The sequence below is a fragment of the Carcharodon carcharias genome, chromosome 8 (assembly GCF_017639515.1).
Source record: "Carcharodon carcharias isolate sCarCar2 chromosome 8, sCarCar2.pri, whole genome shotgun sequence".
Lineage (NCBI taxonomy): Eukaryota > Metazoa > Chordata > Chondrichthyes > Lamniformes > Lamnidae > Carcharodon > Carcharodon carcharias.
The window spans coordinates 22,589,943-22,613,200 of record NC_054474.1 but is presented as its reverse complement, the minus strand read 5'-3'; the positions used below and the strand labels follow the sequence as shown (position 1 = coordinate 22,613,200).

At 45.6% G+C, this 23,258-nt stretch overlaps 1 protein-coding gene across 1 annotated transcript in view; it reads left to right on the top strand.

Annotated features, from left to right (window-relative positions):
- The window catches only part of LOC121281257 (protocadherin Fat 1-like), a 164,568-nt gene that overhangs the window by 128,665 nt on the left and 12,645 nt on the right, over window positions 1–23,258 (top strand). Inside the window, exons 13-22 of the mRNA XM_041194093.1 lie at window positions 370–603; window positions 2,182–2,571; window positions 6,699–6,913; window positions 7,503–7,640; window positions 8,869–9,012; window positions 10,794–10,991; window positions 11,757–12,561; window positions 14,825–14,979; window positions 19,897–20,347; window positions 20,605–20,758. Of these exons, the coding sequence (XP_041050027.1) occupies window positions 370–603; window positions 2,182–2,571; window positions 6,699–6,913; window positions 7,503–7,640; window positions 8,869–9,012; window positions 10,794–10,991; window positions 11,757–12,561; window positions 14,825–14,979; window positions 19,897–20,347; window positions 20,605–20,758 (2,884 nt within the window). The remainder of the gene's footprint in view (window positions 1–369; window positions 604–2,181; window positions 2,572–6,698; window positions 6,914–7,502; window positions 7,641–8,868; window positions 9,013–10,793; window positions 10,992–11,756; window positions 12,562–14,824; window positions 14,980–19,896; window positions 20,348–20,604; window positions 20,759–23,258) is intronic.

Sequence of the window (23,258 nt, the reverse complement as noted above, 5' to 3'; positions counted from 1 at the left end):
CAAAGTGGCCATTATTCATGTGTGAGCCTAGACTTTTAGCTTGAATGGGTTTTTAAAGCACAGTGGCATCAAAACCGAGCCTCGTCCTGTTCTTATTTGTCAACCACAGGTGCACACTTCCAGCAGAGGTAGCTAGATAGTGAGAATCCTTAGTAACCCATGAGCCCTGAGGCTAATTGTAGCACTCCAAACACCACCCCAGCTGTGGTTAGGTAAGTTCAACTCAGACTTGGGTTTTAACCTTGGACCTTCCTTTTTGGAATGTCTCAGCTATTCAGTAGGTGAACTCACTTGTCCTATCAGAGAGCTGTTAGGGATTTGAATGGCAGTTTTCATTGTAGTAACTCTTATTTCTTATCCTTGCCTTAGGGGAACTGATGACGGTTGGAACTTTGGACCGTGAGAGTCAAGCTGTATATAATCTGGTTGCAAAAGCAGCTGATGGGAGTGGCCTATTTTGTGAGGCAGATATCAGTATTGTCTTACAGGATGTGAATGACAACCCTCCCAAATTTTCAGCATCCCAATATGCGGTATCTGTCTTCGACAACACCACCGTTAAGACCCCTGTGGCGGTTGTCCATGCCAGGGATCCTGATGTTGGTAAGTAGTAGTTTTCTTGTGTATCTGGCAGTTCATCTGATGCTTCTGTTGTATTGATGCTGAACGAAGGGCCCCAGATATCAGAATTACCTGGAAAAACTCAGCAGGTCTGGCAGCATTGGCGGAGAAGAAAAGAGTTGAAGTTTCAAGTCCTCATGATCCTTCAACAGAACTGAGTTCTGGCATTCTGCCGATGGTGGGGCAGGGGGAAGATAGCCCTCCTGCCCAAAGGCCAATCGTGCCCCTTAAGTGGCCAATTAAGGGCATCTTCCTGCCGTCATGGCATTTTACCAGCAGTAGGTGTGCCTTCCACCCCGTGAAGAGATCGCCAGGTGAACAGTATGGTCTTGTGGCGGGTGGCCTCCTAATTGGGCACTGTGTAGCCCCTGGAGGACCCCCCCCAGCAGCAAAGACTTTCCCTATGACAAGAACCACACCACACCCACAACCCCTCCCCCACCCTCCCCCCCGCCACAACCCCACTTACTTTCTTGCGAGGGCGGCATCCATCACTGCGTCCTTTCAGATGGGTGCAGTCCCAGCAATGGTCACACTCCCGAAGCCACTGCTAAGACTAAAGAGTTGCCAGTCCTCCGATTACCAGCAGCATTTGGGGGCAGGCTCCCACCTTTTAAGAGATGGAAACCCCAATGGCAACTAATTAGTTCCTGGATGGGCCTAAAATGTAGCTGAGGAGGGGTTAACCCCCTGCTTTCTGGTCTGTTGTCAGGGTTATGTTGCGCCAATGCGGTCTCCTCTACATTGGAGACACCAAACGTAAACTGGGCGACCGCTTTGCAGAACACCTGCGGTCTGTCCGCAAGAATGACCCAAACCTCCCTGTCGCTTGCCATTTCAACACTCCACCCTGCTCTCTTGCCCACATGTCTGTCCTTGGCTTGCTGCATTGTTCCAGTGAAGCCCAACGCAAACTGGAGGAACAGCACCTCATCTTCCGACTAGGCACTTTACAGCCTTCTGGACTGAATATTGAATTCAGCAACTTTAGATCTTGACCTCCCTCCTCCATCCCCACCTCCTTTCTGTTTCTTCCCCCTTCCTTTTGTTTTTTCCAATAAATTATATAGATTTTTCTTTTCCCACCTATTTCCATTATTTTTAAATCTTTTATGCCCCCCCACCCCCACTACAGCTATATCTTGAGTGCCCTACCATCCATTCTTAACTAGCACATTTGTTTAGATAATATCACCAACTTCAACACCACTGTGTTCTTTTGTTCTTTTGTCTGTGACATCGTTTGAAGATCTGCTCCTATCACTGCTTGCTTGTCCCTACAACCACACCAACCCCCTTCACTTCTCTCCCCCCACCCAACACCACCCCCCCACCACCCCACCACCCCCCCCACCCCCAACCCCCAACATTAAACCAGCTTATATTTCACCCCTCTCCTTGGATTCACCCAGTTCTGCTGAAGGGTCATGAGGACTTGAAGCCGATGCTGCCAGACCTGCTGAGTTTTTCCAGGCAATTCTCCACTATCTTGCCCGGTTTAAACTTTAAAATAGGATAGACATGCCTATTTTTTTCTAATCTTGTTTTCCCCATCAACAGGTCTCAATGCAGAGGTCACATATTCCTTGGTGGACTCAGCAAATGAGTATTTCACCATTGATGAGCTCTCAGGTGTCATATATCTGGCAAAGTCTTTATACAAGGAGCAGCAGAAAGCTTTTAGCCTCATGGTTCAGGCCACGGACCATGGTTTTCCACAGAGACTCTCTTCATTTGTCACTGTGGTGGTTTCAGTCATAGGCATTGAAGAGTTCATCCCTGTCTTCATACAAAGGGAGTATGTTGCCACCATTCCAGAGAATGTGAACATTGGGCTGCAGATATTGAGTGTGTCAGCACTAACACGAGATGTCACCAACAATGCACAAATCATTTATACCATCATGAATGGCAATGACCATGGCAAGTTTCGCATTGATTCCAAAACAGGTAACAATTACACTTCTTTTAAATCTTTTTTGTCCTGAAAGCAACTGATTAAATACTACAAGGTTTGCTGGATATATACCAGGTAGTTACCATTAGTTTGCCATTTTCTCTCATTAATGTCCAAGGGACACAAGCAAATGAAGAACTCATGGATATATGGTATGGAATAGATTGCCTATTTCATGGAAAATTGAGTATACAGGAGCTCACTCTGGTATGATGCATGCAGGTACACCTGAGAGCACTGTGTTACACAAGTATATGGGCTTGTATATGGCAAGAAGAGTTGATCACTGTACCACTGATATTTAAGTGTACTGTGGCAGTTCAATTACAAGGGCTACCTTGGGTATCTACACATTCAATATCTGAACATAATGCCAACATTAGACAAGAACTTGCTTGCCTTCCACTTGAACCAGAAAAAGCTTTGATGCCAGGTGCAGGGATAGTAGTCAAACTGGCTCTAATAATACTTGCGCCAACCAAAAGTTTTTTTCTTCATGACTTACTGAGGTACAGCACATTGAACACACAATTAAAATGCACAGGTCTTTATTGCATCAGTAGAATGGGTGATTTTAAACATGGCTAGTAGATAGTAAAATTCAATGGTAAAACTGTCATGGGTTGGCAGAGTAGGATACCATTGTGAAAAAACAAAAACAGAATTACCTGGAAAAACTCAGCAGGTCTGGCAGCATCGGCAGAGCAGAAAAGAGTTGATGTTTCGAGTCCTCATGACCCTTCAACAGAACTGATTTTTCTTTACAAGGAGAGGGTTGAAATATAAGCTGGTTTAAGGTGGGTGAGGAGGGGGAGGGATGGGGGGGCGAAGAGAAGTGGAGGGGGTTGTTGTTGTAGGGACAAGCAAGCAGTAATAGGAGCAAATCATCAAAAGATGTCACAGACAAAAAGAACAAAAGAACACAGACGTGTTGAAGTTGGTGATATTATCTAAACAAATGTGCTAATTAAGAATGGATGGTAGGGCACTCAAGGTATAGCTCTAGTGGGGGTGGGGGGGGCATAAAAGATTTAAAAATAATGGAAATAGGTGGGAAAAGAAAAATATATATAAATTATTGGGAAAAAAACAAAAGGAAGGAGGAAGAAACAGAAAGGAGGTGGGGATGGAGGAGGGAGCTCAAGACCTAAAGTTGTTGAATTCAATATTCAGTCCGGAAGGCTGTGAAGTGCCTAGTTGGAAGATGAGGTGCTGTTCCTCCAGTTTGCATTGGGCTTCACTGGAACAATGCAGCAGGCCAAGACAGACATGTGGGCAAGAGAGCAGGGTGGAGTGTTAAAATGGCAAGCGACAGGGAGGTTTGGGTCATTCTTGTGGACAAACCGCAGGTGTTCTGCAAAGCGGTCGCCCAGTTTACGTTTGGTCTCTCCAATGTAGAGGAGACCGCATTGGGAGCAACGAATACAGTAGACTAAGTTGGGGGAAATGCAAGTGAAATGCTGTTTCACTTGAAAGGAGTGTTTGGGCCCTTGGATGGTGAGGAGAGAGGAAGTGAAGGGTTAGGTGTTACATCTTCTGCATGGGCATGGGGAGGTGCCATAGGTGGGAGTTGAGGAGTAGGGGGTGATGGAGGAGTGAACCAGGGTGTCCCGGAGGGAACGATCCCTATGGAATGCCGCGAGGGGGATGAAGGGAAGATGTGTTTGGTGGTGGTATCATGCTGGAGATGGCGGAAATGACGGAGGATGATCCTTTGAATGCGGAGGCTGGTGGGGTGATAAGTGAGGACAAGGGGGACCCTATCATGTTTCTGGGAGGGAGGAGAAGGCGTGAGGGCGGTGCACTGGAGATGGGCCGGACACGGTTGAGGGCCCTGTCAACGACCGTGGGTGGGAAACCTTGGTTAAGGAAGAAGGAGGACATGTCAGAGGAACTGTTTTTGAAGGTAGCATCATCGGAACAGATGTGACGAAGGCGAAGGAACTGAGAGAATGGGATGGAGTCTTTACAGGAAGCGGGGTGTGAGGAGCTGTAGTCGAGGTAGCTGTGGGAGTCGGTAGGCTTGTAATGGATATTGGTGGACAGTCTATCACCAGAGATTGAGACAGAGAGGTCAAGGAAGGGAAGGGAAATGTCAGAGATGGACCATGTGAAAATGATGGAGGGGTGGAGATTGGAAGCAAAATTAATAAATTTTTCCAAGTCCCGATGAGAGCATGAAGCAACATCGAAGTAATCATCGATGTACCGGAGAAAGAGTTGTGGAAGGGGGCCGGAGTAGGACTGGAAAAAGGAGTTTTCCACATACCCCATAAAGAGACAGGGATAGCTGGGGCCCATGTGGGTACCCATAGCCACACCTTTTATTTGGAGGAAGTGAGAGGAGTTGAAGGAGAAATTGTTCAATGTGAGAACAAGTTCAGCCAGACGGAGGAGAGTAGTGGTGGATGGGGATTGTTCGGACCTCTGTTCGAGGCAGAAGCTAAGGGCCCTCAGACCATCCTGGTGGGGGATGCAGGTGTAGAGGGATTGGACGTCCATGGTGAAGTGGAAGCGGTTGGGGCAAGGGAACTGGAAATTGTTGATGTGACGTAAGGTGTCAGAGGAATCACGGATGTAGGTGGGAAGGGACTGGACAAGGGGAGAGAGAAGGGAGTCACGATAACGAGAAATAAGTTCCGTGGGGCAGGAGCAAGCTGACATGATCGGTCTACCGGGACAGTTCTGTTTGTGGATTTTGGGTAGGAGGTAGAAGCAGGCCGTCTGAGGTTGGGCGACTATCAGGTTGGAAACTGTGGGAGGAAGATCCCCAGAGGAGATGAGGTCAGTGACGGTCCTGGAAACAATGGCTTGATGTTCAGTGGTGGGGTCATGGTCCAGGGAGAGGTAGGAGGCAGTGTCTGCGAGTTGACACTCAGGCTGCGCGAGGTAAAGGTCAGTGCACCAGACAACAACAGCACCACCCTTGTCAGCGGGTTTGATGACAATGTCAGGGTTGGACCTGAGAGAACAGAGTGCAGTAAGTTCAGAGAGAGAGAGATTAGAATGGGTGAGAGGAGCAGAGAAATTGAGATGACTAATGTCGTGCCAACAGTTCTCAATGAAAAGATCAAGAGAAGGTAAGAATCCAGAGGGAGGGGTCCAGGTGGAGGGAGAATATTGGAGGTGGGTAAATGGATTCGTTGAACGGGGAGAGGACTCCTGCCCAAAGAAGTGAGCCTGGAGATGAAGACGGCGGAAGAAAAGTTCAGCATCGTGCCGAGCCCGAAATTCATTGAGATGAGGGCGTAAGGGTATGAAACTAAGTCCTTTGCTAAGCACTGAACGTTCAGCGTCGGAGAGGGGAAGGTCAGGAGGTATAGTGAATAAACGGCTGGGGCTGGGATTGGAAGATGGGGTGGGGACGGAGGGACAGGCAGGGGTGGAGGGTCCTAGATGGCTGTTGGTGTCGATGAGTTGTTGGACCTTGCGTTCCTTAGCACTTGAGAGAAAGAGAAAAAGTTTCTTGTTGAGGCGTTGGATGAGACGAAGAATAAAATGAAACTGGGGGCACGCGCATCTTTGAAAAAGGGTACGGCGGTGCTGCTGGAGGGAGAGGTCGAGTGTGTTCATACGGCGGCGCATGGCACTGAGTGTGGACCTCAGAAGGTGACGGGAACAGCAGTCTGAGAAATGTTTTATGTCCTGGAGATACCTGTAATCCTGGGTGGGTTCGAAACATGAGGGGTGGAATTTCAGTTGAAATCCACGTGGGGTAAGTCGGAGACGGAGACAGTCACCGAGAAAGGAGATATGGCTGTGAAAGCGGGTTTTAGTAAACACCTTGTGAAAAACTTAGTATGGGTTTGGGCACCTGTTGCATGCTGCCACTTCAATGAAGGAAAGGAGGTTGGTGAATTGTCAGAACTGCTGTCTTTCAAGTGAGGTGTTAAACTGATGCCCTGTCAACCTGTTCAGATATTGAAACTTCAAGTCTCGAAAGAGATGAAACGGCTCACCTGGCAATACTAGATTTCTCAAGAGCCTTTGAGAAGGTTCCTCATGAAGAGCTTTGTTTATCATGGATAGGCAGTGAGAAAAGGTTTATAATGGATTGAAATGTTTGAATAAAAATATCCATTAATCCATCTGTAAAAACTATGTCCAATTCTGTGTGTAGGAGCCATGTATGTAAATAGGAGCCTCGACTATGAATCCTGCCAGGAGTATTACCTGTCAATTGATGGTAATAGGAAAGGAAGACCATTGTTTAGTGATAGTACGACGGTGATTATCAATGTCACGGACGTTAATGATAACCCACCCAAGTTCAGCCACAGTGTGTACAATGCTGAAATCAGTGAGGATGCTCCACACGGGGAACTGGTTCTTAAAGTAAGTAAAAAATAACCGTTGTTGTTACATTATCATCCAAATAGAAATCAGCCTGGGAAATAAGATCGAAACTGCTGTTGTAAAGATCAGCATAAACTTTAACTACATAATCCATCCCAGTGATAAATCAGTTGGACACTGTCTGCTCTCCATCTGCCAATTCTTTCAGTGGTCCCACCTACCATGTTATCTCAGCTAACATTTAACTAATTTATCATTTAACTAACTCAACTAACACCGTTTACATTTTTATACTTATGATAATAAATAAATATAAGTAGCATGGGTATGTAAAATCTGACTAGGAACCCATAAAACTATGTTTTGAGGTCAGAGGTCAGGTGACAATCTTCTATGCTGATGGCGATGTGAAGTTACGTCTGCTGTGAAAAGTAAATAATCACGGTGGTCCTTGCCCGTATAATGAAATTGTAATTTAATGTTGGCTTGGCCTCAGTTAGAATTAGAATCCCAAGCAGAGTCTGCCTTTAGGGCTAAAGATCTGAATGCTCTTCAGTTACCATTTATTAGTTCAATAAGACAAGACAGGACTTTTCCCTCATCTTGTTCTCTTTTTTCTTTCCATTAGGTGACAGCCACTGACAGAGATGGACCCCTAAACAACCTGATCCATTATTCAATAATGAATGGCGATCCTAACCAGCATTTTAGGATAAACCCAAAGAATGGGGAGATTTTGTTATCACACCACCTTGACAGGGAAGAGGTAAATAGAAAGTCTGTAACAGTAGGTCTGGGAGGTATAGTTAATAAACTATTGCCCTTCCAGGTGGACAGATAGCACTGTCATGATAGGTATGATTGAGCGGCATACTGAGTAAGAATATTGTCCTGGTGGGACACTGATGGCGCAGTAGATAAGTATATTCCCCTTCCTGATGAGACTTGGTATTGCAATGGTTGAGAAAACTTCTTCTACCCCAAAAACCTGACTTCAAATTTTAACCAGAAAGAAATGATAGAGGTTCCTTTTTTGGCAAATTGGGTCAGCAACAGTGGTAGCTAGTTTCTGGATTTCTGATCTCAGAAATCATATTTACTGAACAGCAGGCATGAGGTACTATGTCTTCATTTCAAAGGTTCAGTAAATCAGCAAAATCACAGTGGGTATCATTTCCAGAATTCCACCAGTTATGATTAGACTTCATCCTGAAAACTGCCATAAAATACTATTGACAAAAATTAGGATCTGTTAAAGCTGCCTGAGAATATATGGGTCAACTGTTCAACATTAGCTACAGAATAGGCTGATTTGGAGCCAAGCCTCAGACATCTGGATATTTTGTTCAAGACCTTGTGAAGGCACCCTGTGAAAGCATTGTGTTTGTTACTGTCACGGGTAGTGGATGTGGCCTTAAGGTTGTGGCTTCACAAGGCAATAAGTGTTTGCCTACTTTTAGACTGTTCAGGTTGTTCATCAGGAGAGATTGCTGCTATTTAGTTCAAAAGATTCTTATGGTGGAATTTTGTTTCTGGCAGGGCTCCAAAGCTCCACCACATGCTTCATCATCTTAGACTGAGTGCTGACAGGTTATTTGACTGCCGGGAATACCAAAGATGAGCCTAGTTTGTTTCTGACCAGTGTCCATAAATGAACACTTGCCAGTCACTGTAAACAGAAAGGGATCAGGACTGGGAATGCTGGATGATTTTTTTCCCTCCCTAATTCCAGGGTTGCTGAGGTCAGTTATATCAATAATCCCACCTGCGCTGTTTTTTCAACTAACATAGCTTAGACTAAGAAAAACATGGGACCTTCCCATATTCCTATGACACATTACCACATCACAGAATGCATTGGCCCAATGAAACCCAAAGTATTTTCTTATCTGCTGCAACATTTGCAGAATGGTAGTAATGTAATATAAGTTATTTAAGTTTACAGTTTTATGATTATAATAGGACCCATGATTGATATTGTGTCTCTTCTCCAGATATCCAGTTATTCCTTGACGGTTCAGGCCATAGACAATGGCGAGCCTCCACTATTCAGTCACACTGCTCTAAACATCCAGGTGTTAGATGTGAATGACAATCCGCCCATGTTCTTTCAATTCAACTACAGCGTGGTTATTCAGGTAGGTGTGAGTAGATCACAGCCATGATCTTTCAGAAGGGTGTATACAGGCATTTTATTGCAAACACGATACTAATAACACAACAATTTGCATTTCAATTATACTTTTAACATAGCAAAGCATCCCAGCAGACTTCACAGGAGCATTATCAAAGAAAACCTTGACAGTGAGTCAGAAAAAGAGATATTGGGACAGGTGACTAAAAGCTTGAACAAAGAGGTAGGTTTTAAGCAGCATCTTAAAGGAGAAGAGAGAGCTGTCGAGGCAGAGAGATTTAGAGAAGGAATTCCTCATTTGAGGCCCTAGATAGCTGAAGGCACAGTTGCTAATGCTGGAGCGATTAAAATCAGGTATGCACAAGAGGGCAGAATTGGAAGAGCAAAGGGTTTGCGGAGTTCTCGGAGGGTTATAGGGCTGCGAGAGGTTACAGAGATGGTGGAGGTGGAAAGGCATGCCATTGCAGAATTTGAAAACAAGAATGAGAACTTTAGAAATGCGATATTTCTGAACCAGGAGGCAACATAGGTCATCACATGGCTTTGTTCACCCCAGCTGCTCTTGGATATGGTATATCTTTCCACAGACATTTTAAAGATGTGTGAGTGTAGGAAGCTGCAGATTGTCATGAAGCAAAGGTAGTGACTTCAGTTAGAGAGAACGACATCCTTTATCGCTTATCACATGTCAACGATGTTCGATTCAAGTTCTCTTGGACAGAATCTAACATCTCTTCCATCAAACAGCTGCAAAAGATCAGATGTGATTTTTTTTCCCAAAATGTCACAGGCATTTTGATTTGATTTTGGTTCAGTGTTTGATCATCGGCTTTAACTTCTCGCACTGAGGGAGCTGGGTTTTATCAGCCCTTGTGGGATGGACTGGGAGGTGGGGGAACCTTTAACATGACAAGGCATGGAAGGGGTGGTGGGGGTGATGGGAGGGGGCGATGGGGAGGTGGGGGTGTGGTTGGAGTGCTTGTTGACCCCCCAGCAGTGAAGACTTTCCCTATGACAAGAACCACACCCCACCCACAACCCCCCCGCCCCCACCCCAAACCCCCCCCCCCCCCCCCCGCCACAACCCCACTTACTTTCTTGCGAGGGCGGCATCCATCACTGCGTCCTTTCAGATGGGTGCAGTCCCAGCAGTGGTCACACTCCCGAAGCCACTGCTAAGACTAAAGAGTTGCCAGTCCTCCGATTACCAGCAGCATTTGGGGGCAGGCTCCCACCTTTTAAGAGATGGAAACCGCAATGGCAACTAATTAGTTTCTGGATGGGCCTAAAATGTAGCTGAGGAGGAGTTTACCCCCTGCTTTCTGGCCTGTTGTCAGGGCTATGTTGCGCCAACAAAATTCAGCCCAGGGTTTATGTTTGCCATTACGGACCTGGGCACTTAATTTAACAGCCACAATTTATGTATAGGAAAGAATATAGAATTGATGTATTACTCTTGATATAAGATTGAACGTTGAGCAAGATCAGAAGGGGAAGGAGTTGGTAATGTGGATGTGGAGAATTGAACTTGCACTGAAATAGGCAATCAGGCCTGCTCAATGGGAGCACAGGTCAGAGTATCATGTGCATAGGCCAGCAGCCATCTGATTGATCGTGTTCCCAAATTTCTGATGAATTCAGAGAGTCCAACGTGGACAGCATTTGTTACCTTTGAAATGAGGGATAAGCTAATCAGTATTGAGATGATGGTGACTAAATCCCCACGTGGTTGTTAACTCGCTCTGCACATTTTTAGAGACTAAAAGCTGGTTTCTCCCGTCTCAGGAGAATGAACCAATCGGCTCGAGCGTGTTGCAACTGCTGGTAGTAGACCGGGACTCCGGCTCCAATGGGCCGCCATTCCTTTTCTCGATTGCAGCCGGCAACGAGGGGAGCAACTTTCACATTGACCAACAGGGACTGCTGAAAACGCAAGCTCGCCTCCAACAGAAAGTGAGGGATCAATACATTCTGCAGGTCCAGGTAAGTTTTTAAAAATGTCTTACATTCTTCTTAATCCTTTCCAATGGCACTGACTGTTAGGTTAAAAAAGGAACTTAGGTGCATGAGGTTGGGAGCCAATCAGCCATATCAGCATTAAGAAAGGTGGACTTGTATGTGGTACCCTCATAGCCTGAAGCTGCTGGTGTTGAATAAACATAGGTCAATATCAACACATCTCCAGTTCTGGCTGCATTACTTAACCTGCACAACCAGATCCTCCAAGATACAATTAATTCTTATCTCTGCTGCACTGAACAGCGTACCTCTTACCTGCTCAGACAAATCCTAAGCTGGCACTGTTACAACCTTAGCAAACAATGGCACCATTGATGTGCCTCCCTACAGAATAACTGCCCTATTCTTTGTATATAGAACAAACTCATTAGAGCACCCATTATTCCACTTACTGCAGATATGAACTTCTCCAAACATTTTGCTTCAATATCAAGTATAATAAGATTTTGGTTGATACTTCTAATAATCTATTTAACTGCAGGTACACTTTAGCAGGCTCAGGCACTGTGAATGGGAGAGGATTAAAGACTGGGATATGTTATTAGATACATCTGTTAGTTTAGCAAATGAAAGCCTCAAAGACTCTGGCACTGTCTCATATTGGCACACACCCAGAACTGTTAATCCAGTTCACCTTTCTCGCTAAATCCTGTCTGCAATAACTACAGCTAACAATAGGTAACAAGAAGTGGCACAATGTCATTCATCTTAAACATTTGTTTTCTTCAGGTCACAGACAGCGGTCAGCCACCTTTGTCCTCTTCATCTTTTATAAACATTCGAGTGATTAAGGAAAGTCGGTACCCACCATCTGTGCTTCCACTGCAGGTCTTCATTGTTACCTCCAGCAGCAAGTTCCCTGGAGGATTCGTTGGAAAAATTCACGCGACAGACCTTGACCTTCACGATACTCTCACATACAGCACTGTTCCAGGGTTAATGGCAGCTGACATGTTTTCCATTGGAAGTGCAGATGGCAAAGTGTTGGCACAGCATGCCTTAGAAGCAGGGCACTACACCTTTAATGTCAGTGTCACCGACCGAAAATTCATCACAACGGTGGGTGCACAAGTACACGTCACGCATGTGACGCCGGATGTACTTAACCACGGCGTGCTGGTGGAACTGGTGCAGGTGACACCGGAGAAGTTCATCAGCAACCATTGGCAGAACTTTCAGAGATCTCTGGCAAACATCCTTCAGGTTAACAAGAAGGGCATTGAGCTCATCAGCATGCAGCCAGCACAGGGTTCACCAAACTTAGACGTGCTCCTGGTCGTAAAGGAATCAGAAGACTCCTTTTACAAACCTGAAGTTCTGCAGCAGAAGCTCACCTCCTCTGCTGTGGACTTGAAGAAGTGGACCGGAATTCAGATAGAGAGAATCATTCATCGCTGTCCCAATCGCAACTGTCAGCAACAACACTGCGAGGGGAAATTTCAACTGGACATGGGAAATGTATTAACCTACACTACTACTATTCTCAGCTTCATTGTTCCTCGGTACCTTCACTATCAGGCCTGTTCATGTAATGGTAAGATTTCATTGTATGATCATTAAATCAAAGTGTTGATCCAGTTTTCTTCCTATCTGCTTCTGGAGGTATCCATCCTGACTCAGCGATAGCACTTACCTCTGAGACAAACGGTTTTGCTTCTGCCATTCAACAGCTTGAGCACACAATCTAAACTTGTTTCAGTGCAGCATAGAGTGAGTTCTCCCAGTGTCTTGGCTAACATTTGACCAACACCACCAAAATAGATTACCTGGCCATTTATCACTCATGCAAATTGGCTGCCACCATGCCTACAATATAGTGATTACAATCCAAAAAGTACTCAATTGACCATTAAGCATCATGGGATGCAAATTTACTTAACACTTGTGTTAAGACATTGTATGAATGTAAGATCTTTGGGTAGTGACTTGTGCTAAAGCACTATTAGCCCTCCGATACTCTGCCTAAGCATGATTCTTCATACGTGAGTCCAGATGGTGAAAAGCAGGATTTATTCCCCAAGGGAGGCTTCACGGTTGAACCTGATCCTGTACTGATATCCGCACTTACGTAAGTACCTTGTAGCTGGCAGGTCCCTTTGTGGTGATTAGGATAGGAAACCTTATTGATTCTTTTTCCTCAATATTCTAGAAATTGTCAGGTCAATTATAAGACCTTTACTACTACCACAGTGAACTCAGAATCTCCCAAGAACTGAGCCTGTGACTTCTGTAACACTTTGTTCAAAACCAGGAAGTATATTTATCCACTGAGTATTATGAAAGCCCCAAAAGTGAACAAAAATGAGCATCTTAAAATATGATTTATACAGATATTGAAATGAATTTTAGTATCACTCAACAAGTTGAGTTGAACAGATCATTGTCCTGTGAAAATAGTTTTGATCAGTGACTAATGCTTAATCTCACCAGCATAATACTGCCTTGATATACCAAAGATGTACTGTCTTCACATGCTATGCAGTGTAATTCAATTTATCACAGTTCCATCTGTGCTATATAGCATATCTAAACAAGAGATATGCACACCTCCAAAAACAACACTGCACCCAACCTATTTCCCTCAGCTGAGAGAATCAGCTAAGTTTCTTGTCTTCAACTTTAAGTCCTTCCAGGGCCTCGTCTCTCCCAACCACCTTGATCTTTTCCAGCTCTATGTTCATGAAAACACCCTCCAGTCTTTCAACATTCACTTATTTGCTCCCTCTATTCCACCATCAGTTGCAATTTCTTCAGCTGCATTACCTCGGTTGACTGGAAACCCATCCATCTTGAAATCTCCTTTCCTGATTTCAAATCCCCCCTTAATACCTGCCTTTTCAACTGTAGCTTTACCTGCACCAATCCTCTTCCTCACCTTCTCCTTTCTGCCACTTTTATCATTCACTAGTCACTATCCACCACCCTATAAAGAGTAAAGCTCTGAGACATAATGAGCACTATAGAAATGTAATTTACTGTATATAAATGTCCTGCTCATTGTGCAGTAGCCTCCTAAGTTTCTCCCAACACAGGGTCACCATGTTGGAGTTATACTCACACCAATACAATGTAACAAATCTAATTGGTGCTATCAAACAAATAATCAATCTGTATGCTCTATCTGTTTCTTGCTTAGTTTGGAGAGCAATCATGTTGGCTCTATCTCAGACTCGAGGAGGGATTTAAAGTTTTGCGGGCACTATCTGTTTGCAATGCATATTGGGCTCGCATTAGTCTGATGGGTTTTACCATCAGTGATGTGATATCTTCCTTCCTCTTCTCATGACATTCAAAATAAGAATATACCTTGCTTGTATTAGGCTTGTATCTGCAGCATTGCCTTTCAGGCTCCAAGTTTGACCCCCTCTCAGCAACACATACAAATGTATGTTCATACAAATAATGAGGAATGGTAAAGACCCTGTGGAACAACCACAATTGTGATGCTTTGTTTACCAAAATATAAAAGTTCCACTCCTCACTAGGTGACTAAAACTATTCCAGGAGATCTCTGTGGCCCTGAATTCCCAACAGCACTTAATTTTTGTAAGAATGCCAAGGTCTCTTTGTTTCTCCACCTTCTTTAATACTTCACTTTGAAGGGTATATATATGTTGAGCATTTGCCCTGCCCACATGAATAATGCAGCACTTTTTCAAATTAAACAGCACTGGGCATTTGTTGGAGCAAATATTAAATTAGTAAGTTGTCTATAATTATGGCCATCAGATATGATGTTATTTTAACCTTCTGAAAACAGTGTCAGTTGAATGCATCAAGAAGTTTTTATATTTCAGATTCTTCTCTGAGATTCACTGGTGACAGCTACATGAAGTATCATTATCTGGGCGAAGAAGGTCCACTAAAAACAGTTATCACTTTCCGAATACAAACTCTCCAGTCAGAGGCAGTAGTGATGTACACCAATGGAACTGATTCCAGTCTTCTTGAGGTAAAAGCGCAGCCTTTTCCATCTCCTTTGGATTCAAATATCATTTAAACATTAGGCCAGACAAACAACAAAGTTTGAATTGCAGGTTTTGTGTGGCAAAATAGGGAGTTTTGGTCAGTTGAGTTTCTGATACATGTAGAACCCATGAAATGCCCTACTCACCTAATTCCAACAATTTAGGTGCAATTTGGAAAGCGAGGTCATTAGGTTTTGTTACGCTGTCCAGATAAAATTAAATAATAACTATATTATTGAGTGCCTGAGAACCCTGCTACTATAGTGTAATTATTGTCAATAAGATTAACACTGTCAAGAAGCTTAGGTGTGTGATTGGGAAGGGGTAAACTAATGAGTTTGGAGGGAAACTGAAGAGACTGAACAGATAAGGCCACTGAATCAGGGAAGTTAATGAAACCAAGGAGCAAGCTGGTGATTGAAGATGCAAGACCCATGGGAGGAGAGCAGTTGATGATACATGAAGGATGGACTGATGGGCGGAACGATGCCACATTAAGTTGCTGACAAGACAGATGACAGATTGTACATCATATACACAGTAGGAAGAAAGAACATAAGAATACAAGAGCTAGCAGCAGGAGTAGGCCATTCAGCCCTTTGAACCCTCCATCATTCAATGAGGTCATGGCTGATCTTCTACTTCAACACCATTTTTCTGCACTATCCTCTTATCCCTTGATGATGTTAGGATGGCAAAATCTATTGATCTCAGTCTTGAACATACTCAACGACTGAGCCTCTGCAGCCCCTGGGGGCAGAGAATTCCAAAATTCCTCCACCTCAGTCCCAAATGGCCTTCCCCTTATTCTGAGACTTTGACCAGAAATGTTCTGCTCCCGTTGATATCAGCCGTCATGGCGGGTGGGGGGAGGAGAATTTGGTGAGAGAGGCAGAAATCAGTTTCACGCCAGCGCGAAAATACGGCGAGATCATCCGATGGTGTCCGTCATGGCAGATCACGAATCCCGCTGGAGGCCGGCACCAGCCCAATTTGCATCCAGTTAATGGGATTGAAAATAAGGCCCAACCGGAATTGTAAAGGGGTGGGTGAGGTTGGGAGTGGGAAAGAGGGTATCTGCAGCGGGGGAGTATGGGGGTTGGGAGGGAGTGTGGGGGTAGGAGGATGTAACAGAGGAGAATGGTGCAAGTGGGGGAGGTAGGGGTAAGGGAGGGAGTTCGTAGTGGGGAAGGTGTCTGAGGGAGGAGGGATTTCAGAGGGCGGAAAGAGTGCAGGGATAGGAGGGAGTAAGGCTGGAGGAAACAGTAAGGCTGGAGAAAGGAATAAGCGGAGAGCGAGCGGAGCCTCGTGTTGGACAGGCACATGGGAGTGCAGTTGGTGGGTGGGTAGAGATGCAGGTCAGCTCAGGAGGACAACTGAATGAGAGCCCCAGCAGGCAACATTGAAAATGCTCAGTACAGTAAAATGAGTGTGATGGAGGAAGGAATTAGGTGGAGAATGGAATATCCTGTTGAACATGCAAGGGAGGGGTCTGTGGAGTCAATGACTGCCTCCTGTGGAGCGAACTCAGGGTGGACATGGTAGGATCGAATGGTGAGTGTGGGAGGGGGCAGAGGCAGCCGGTAGGGTGGGAGAGTGAGGGTGCTTCGGTACCGGTAGAAGGGGCGGCGAGGGTGGTTGGTGAGGACATGGAGGCAAACACAGACCCTGAGGGTGGGAAAGAGGAGGTCATGAAGGTCAATGTGGATGGGGGTGGGATTTTCAGGTAGGGAAGGTAGGGACCTTGCACGTTCATCTGGACATCCCGGAATGACACGGGTTCGGTCTGTAGGGTAATGGTGGGGAGGTGGAAGTTGATGCCACGGGGTGCACTGTGATGGTGAAAAGGACATGGGTGATTGGGGGGAGGGGAAATGACGGAGAGCTAATCAAAAACTTAAAGACTACCACGCTATGCAAATCGAAAGTGAGCAGAGACTCATGTTGGACAGGCACAGGCACAGGTGCTGCATGGGAGTGCAACCAGTGGATGGGTGGAAATGCAGGTCAGCTCAGATGAAGAACTGAATGAGAACCCCAGCAGGCAGCATTGAAAATGTTCAGGGCACTGAGGTGTGTGATGGAGGAAGGCTCCGCCTGTGTGGGAGAGTGCTTACACGAGGCTCCAAAAGGCCCCGCCAAACACACACACAATTCTTCCTTCAGCATCACTCATGGCCCGGCTGCATGGAACTGACCTGCTAATGGAGGAGGACGCAGGTGGAGGACTCATGAAGCCTGTAAATGAAGCTGAAATACATTAGACCTTATTCAGTGAAAGTGAATATATTTTCTGACTATAAAGTGACAAAATGTGTTCATCTGTGCAACCACTTGTGATCAGAATTTTTTAAATTTTCCAGGCCTAACACATCTTCTAGTGCTGCCCTGACACCTGCAGCAGGGTTGCAGACAGTCTGTGCAATGCTTGGCCCTGTTACCCCTGATGACTTCAGCATGTGTCCTCTGGAGAGCTGAGGCTTTTAGGGCCCCGCTTCTTTTGGTTGTCCTCCTGTGGGCCAGCTGCTCCTTCTACAAAGGACAAGGTTGAGGTGGTCACAGGCAAAGGTGACTCAGAGGGAGTGGACAGCCTCTGAGATTCCTGAGTGGATGACCCAGGAGTGTCCAACTTCTACTTTTCCTCCCTTTATGTGCCTAAGTCCTGACTCCTTGAGGGGAATGAGCGCCTGGAGGGATATCAAGGTAGTCCCTTTCCCTCTCACATTGCCACTGCAGGAACTCACTCATGGCTACTGCAATGGAGTGCAGGTCTGCGCACACCTCCGCAGGATCACCATGGTGTCCTTCCCATGGAGACCTCCATGCACGCATATGTAGGCAGCACTTCATCAGAGAGCAGGTGGACGCACTCCTCTGACTTGCATGCACTCTGCTGAGGGCTTCCAACAGCTCTGCATGATGCTCCACCGCCTTCTGCTGACTCTCCATGATGAGTTGAAAGGCTGAATCCAGAGGCTGATCATCTGACTCGGAACTCACAGATGCCTCTTACCCAGCAGTCCTCCAAGTGCCAGAGGCTCGGCTGAACCTGCTTCCTCCTGCTGTGGACACGTGTCTGTGCAGTGGCCACCAGATTGGGAACCCAAGCCTGCTCTAGATCTAGGTCCCACTGAGGTGTCTGTCTCTGTGCTGGTGGAGGGTGTGGGTACGCACTGTGCCCGGTCTTCCAGGCTGTTTATTTCCAGCTCTTCAATGGAGAAGGTTTCCTCTTGGCTGGAGGTGAGGACCTGGATGGAACTGAGGTACTGGCTGGCTGAGGGCATCGGTCACTTGGCAGAGCTCCCTGTGAACCAAAGTATAGATAATTAGTGCATGGCAGCAGAGTCAAAAACAGGAGAGAGAGCACTCAGTTGCATTGAGAGAGGGCTAATGTGGTGCAGGGTCCTCACATGGGTGTTTACCACTGACCTCACCGCAGGCACAGTCCATGTCCTCAGCAATCAGCGCGATGGCACACTCCTCAAAGTGAGCGAGGGGCCTAATGTTAGCAACTCCACCCCTGTTCTGGGACCTCTCCCTCCTGTTGTGAGCCAGCTTCTCCTGCATGAATACAGATGGAGAGATTGTGAGCAGAACGCATGCCACTGCGTGGAATATTTGTGTGGTGAGCAGAGCCATAGACAGGATGAGGACACAAGCTCGAGAGGATATGAGCCTGATGGAGATGTGAGGGCATGTGTGAGTTAGTGGTGATTTCCCTTAAGGTGTGAAATTCCTGTGGATGTGTGATGGGTTTGGGAGTGTGTGTTGAGAGTGATGAGATGGTTGACTTATCCTGGCAGAACGGATGAGAGCATTCATCCTTTTCCTGCACTAAATGGCTGACCTCCTCTGTGCTCCGGCGCTGACAGCCTCTGCCACCACCTCCCAGGCCGGATAGGCGACTCTGGTGGACCTCCTGCCACCAGAGCGGAGGTAGAGGAATTCACAGCGGCTTTCCACTGTGTCAGGCAAGCGCCCCAGAGAGACGTCGCTAAATTTGAGAGCTGCTGTCACCTTTGCTTTCGAGGCATCTGTCGCCTGGGGCAGTCCTGGTATGTAGATATGAAGTAGGCGGTGCTCTGGTGCACTTCAAATATGGCACCCAGAGTGAGGAAGCACTGAGGTCACAGCATGGCAGGCAAATATGAGCCCGCCTGTCAGCGGTTCAACATGTTTCCCGTGAATGCATCTTTAATGAGGCGAGGTGCGCCGGGCAGGGGACAATACGGTGCGAAAATCCACCACTGCAGCCGTCAGGTAAAACATCGCTTTTCATGCCTGCTACCGCACTTAGTTCAAATCTGGGATGATTCCACCTTGTGTCCACATTTCCTGCATAATGAAGGAAAATGGAAGACACTACAGAATAACCTAATTTCTCCACTCGCGCCTTTAATGTAGTCAAATGTCCCGAGGCAATTCAAAGGAACGTTATCGAATGAAATTTAACACTGAGCCACATAAGGAGATACTAGGGCAGATGACTAAAAGCTTGGTCAAAGAGCTGAATTTTAAGCTGTGTTTCAAAGGAGGAAAGGTAGGTAGAAAGGCAGAGAGGATAAATTCTGGAAAGTTTTGGATGGGTTCAAGTTTATGGAGGACAGAAGATGGGACAGCATTGGAATGAAAAGTTCTAGAAGCACCAATATACTGAAGTGAATGCGTGATGATAGAAGGTAAATTAAAAATGTTGAGAAAGGAAATGATAGTGGATAGTTGGAGGAACCATTGAGGCTCGGCATTAGTTGATAGAATGGGGATAGGTTGATGAGACTGCATGGAAAGTACTACATTAACAAAAAAAAATGGAATGAATGGAATCCTTCTTTCTAGGAACATAGTTTGCACTGTGGCAGGAACACTTTTTAAAATATCTCTCTTCTGCTTATATTTTATAGATTACCAATGGGAATCTGATGTTCACCTACGCATGTGATGGAATGAGGAGGGTTTTGTCAGTTAGCGACAACCCGGTCAATAATGGGCTGTGGCATTCCGTTCTAGTTGAGGTAACTGAGATATCTGTAAAGCTGGTGCTGGACACGATGCACATAGCCTCTGCTGCACTTTCAGAGACCTGTCGCAGAAGTGATTTTGTATTTTTCGGTGGTAAAGTTCAAGAGGACAACTTGGGACCCAATAATCACAAACGAGTCATCAAGGAGTTTGAAGGCTGCCTTGGCTCTATCAGATTCCAGAGGGACAACACTAGAAAAGATGAAGAAACAAGCGAACCAGTTGTGGTGGTTGAAACGTCTGTGGGAATCGAAACCTGTTGTCCCCCTGCTGAAATATGTTCAAAAGCACCATGCCAAAATGGGGGGACATGTACTGAAATTCCATCTGGAGGTGAGTAAAAAGCCCATTGGGCTGCAGTAGGGAACTCTTAAGCTCACCTGATAGTTCGGCGAGTTTATCAAGTTTGTCCCGGTTGGATCATCTGTTGACATTCATTTTCTGGGCTCATCCATGAAGAATGGTTGCTTCGATGATGGGGAAGAATGGGATAAAATTGGTAGAAAAAGGAGGGGAGAGAACTACTATGACACAGATTATTATATAGCTTTAACAGAATTTATGAATATTATTTTATTTCTTAAAACCAGGCTATGTTTGCAAATGTCCGAAGAATATTCTTGGTGTGCATTGTGAACTGGTTGATCACCCCTGCCTCTCACAACCCTGTTTATATGGAGGGACCTGCATCCCACAACAGAGTAGCTACACCTGCAACTGCACAAAGGGGAATTCAGGACCAAGGTAAATATTAGATCACACTTGGCTGCATCTGCTTCTTCCACCTCTATACTAGCATGGAGAATGACAATAAATAGTGGACCCAAGTTCAAGTTGCGCATCAGCTGTCTTCGACCTGTATTTCTGTTTCTGGTAACATGTTGCCTTATTTGCTTGAAGCATGGCATCAAGTTGCAGAATACAGAGCCCACATTTGTATATCCCTCAGCTGATGATCTTGCTAAATGCCTATCTAACTTCTGCTTAAAATTACCGGCTCCATTAACTTCAATCATTCCAAACATTCACCATTCTCTTTGTAAAATAGTTATATCTGATCTGACCATACCTAAAATTCATGTGCCGTATCCTGTAGATTAATATCATTTAGTTCATAATTCAATATTTACACTCTTTTAGTAGTGTCATCACTTTGCACTGTTTTACATAGAATTTAATCTGCTATTTTCAGACAGGCTTCAAAACTATATAAATTCCTCTACACCTGATCAGCTAGCTAGAATTACATTGAATCTACAGCACAAAAACAAGCCATTTTGGCCCAACAGGTCTAAACCAGTGAACCTCCTCCTGCTTTACTTAATCTCATTCTATCAACTGATCCTTTCCATCTCTTCCTTCCCCCTTATACTTATCTAGCGCCCCCTTAAATGCATCTACTTTATTTGTGTCAATCACTCAATGTAACAGTGAGTTTCACATTCTCACCACTTCCTGTGTCGAGGAATTAATCTTAAATTTTCCATTCAACCTGTCAGTGATTACCTTATATTTATGCCTCATTATTCTGATTCATCCTAAAGTGGAGAAGGTTTCTCCACTTACGTCCTAGTGAACCACTTTATAATTTTAAAAAAAAACTTCTACCAGTTATCGACATAGCCTTCACATTTCCAGAGAAACAAGACTGGGCTGGATTTTCAAATGCCAGTGGGGCAAGAACAGGTGCAGGTACGCATGGAAAAACACGTTCCCAGAGAGTGCCACTGTATCCCAATGTCTCTGGAACGCCATGCAATTACCAAAGGGAGAGCGGAGGTGTGGAGCCGGGAACCTCTATGCCTCCAGTTAACTATTTGTTGATCTCATTGATGATCTCATTAACAGAGGAGAAGTTTTAAAATATCAATTTGGAGGCACAGGGAACATGCAGTATCTGGGACATGTTCGAGTGCAGCTACTGTAAATACAGTGGGGTGCCATGAGAGCTAATGGATGCACTGCTCAACATTTTTTAAAAATGGGGAATAATGCTCAGCTGATCAACAAATGTATCATTGCTGGTGCTGAGAAGCTTGTATTTGTGATCGGTAACTGGTGGATCTCTGAAAGGGATGTAAGGCTGTTGGCATCAGTTGGGCACCAGAGGTGGGTAGAGGAAACTCTGCGGAATGAACAACCGACAGCTGAGGGAGTTGAGATGGGAACAGGCTATTCTGACATTGGACAGAGTACCGAGGATGAGTTTCAGCAGAGGCATCCTCCTGGTCAGGGGTAGGCCAGAGAAACATAAAGAGGGGATGCAAGGGCAAGAAGGTGCTAACCAGGATACACCCAAGAGCCACATGCAAATGAAAGAGCCCCAGTGCCAGAGGAGACTGCCTACCCAGACAGTTGGCCTTGGGCCGTTTGTGTTTTGGCTGCATTGACCTGACGTCTCCCGGCCCTGGTGTCCAGGCATTGGAAGACCAACCAAGGCTGTCCCAAGGCTTATGGTGATCAGCAGGCTGAGATGGCCGCAAAGGCCACTCTAATTCAGCAACGTTATACTTGAGTGACTTTTAACTTTATGACAGATGACTTTGTAATGCAACTTCTATCAGAGAGAGAAATTATTCAGCAAGCACATACATATGAATAATCCCATTGTCTCCCATATAAATTGTATAAATTGTGACTGTGCATTCCACCACCACCAACTGCCCAACATCACAGAACATAGAACCGGACCAAGCCCAGGAAACCCCCACCACCTGCCCCACTGCCATCCTAACCCTCATTTCACTTTTGACATAACTTTAAACAAACATCAATGACACAATGGCCTAATTGACTTCATGATCAATTATAATTTCAACAGGAGAAATAAAGGACCAAAGAAATAAAGAAAACCTCACCCAAGTGACCTCTTAAGTATAACTAATGGCGTGGTGCCTTGTACTCACACTCAATTCTATGAGGTGCTCCTCCTAAGGCTGAAGATGAGGTGCAGACAGCCTACTCTCCTTTCTCTGCTCAGATGAGATGCTGTTGGTTTCCATCCTCAGGAGGTGCCCGTGGGGGCTCCTGCAGAGGCTGCTGCTCCTGCGGGGAGCAGGGACAGCTTTTGTCACAGGGCCTGGTGGCATTATTGGTTCCTGAGTTAGAGGAGCCACTGAGGCTAGGGATGATGCTGATGCCCCCCGAGGCTTGGTGCCCTCATCAACCTCGTTAACCGCCTCCACCCTTTTGTGGTGCCCTTGCATGCTGAATGAAGACTTTTTTGCATGGCACGTGATAGTGC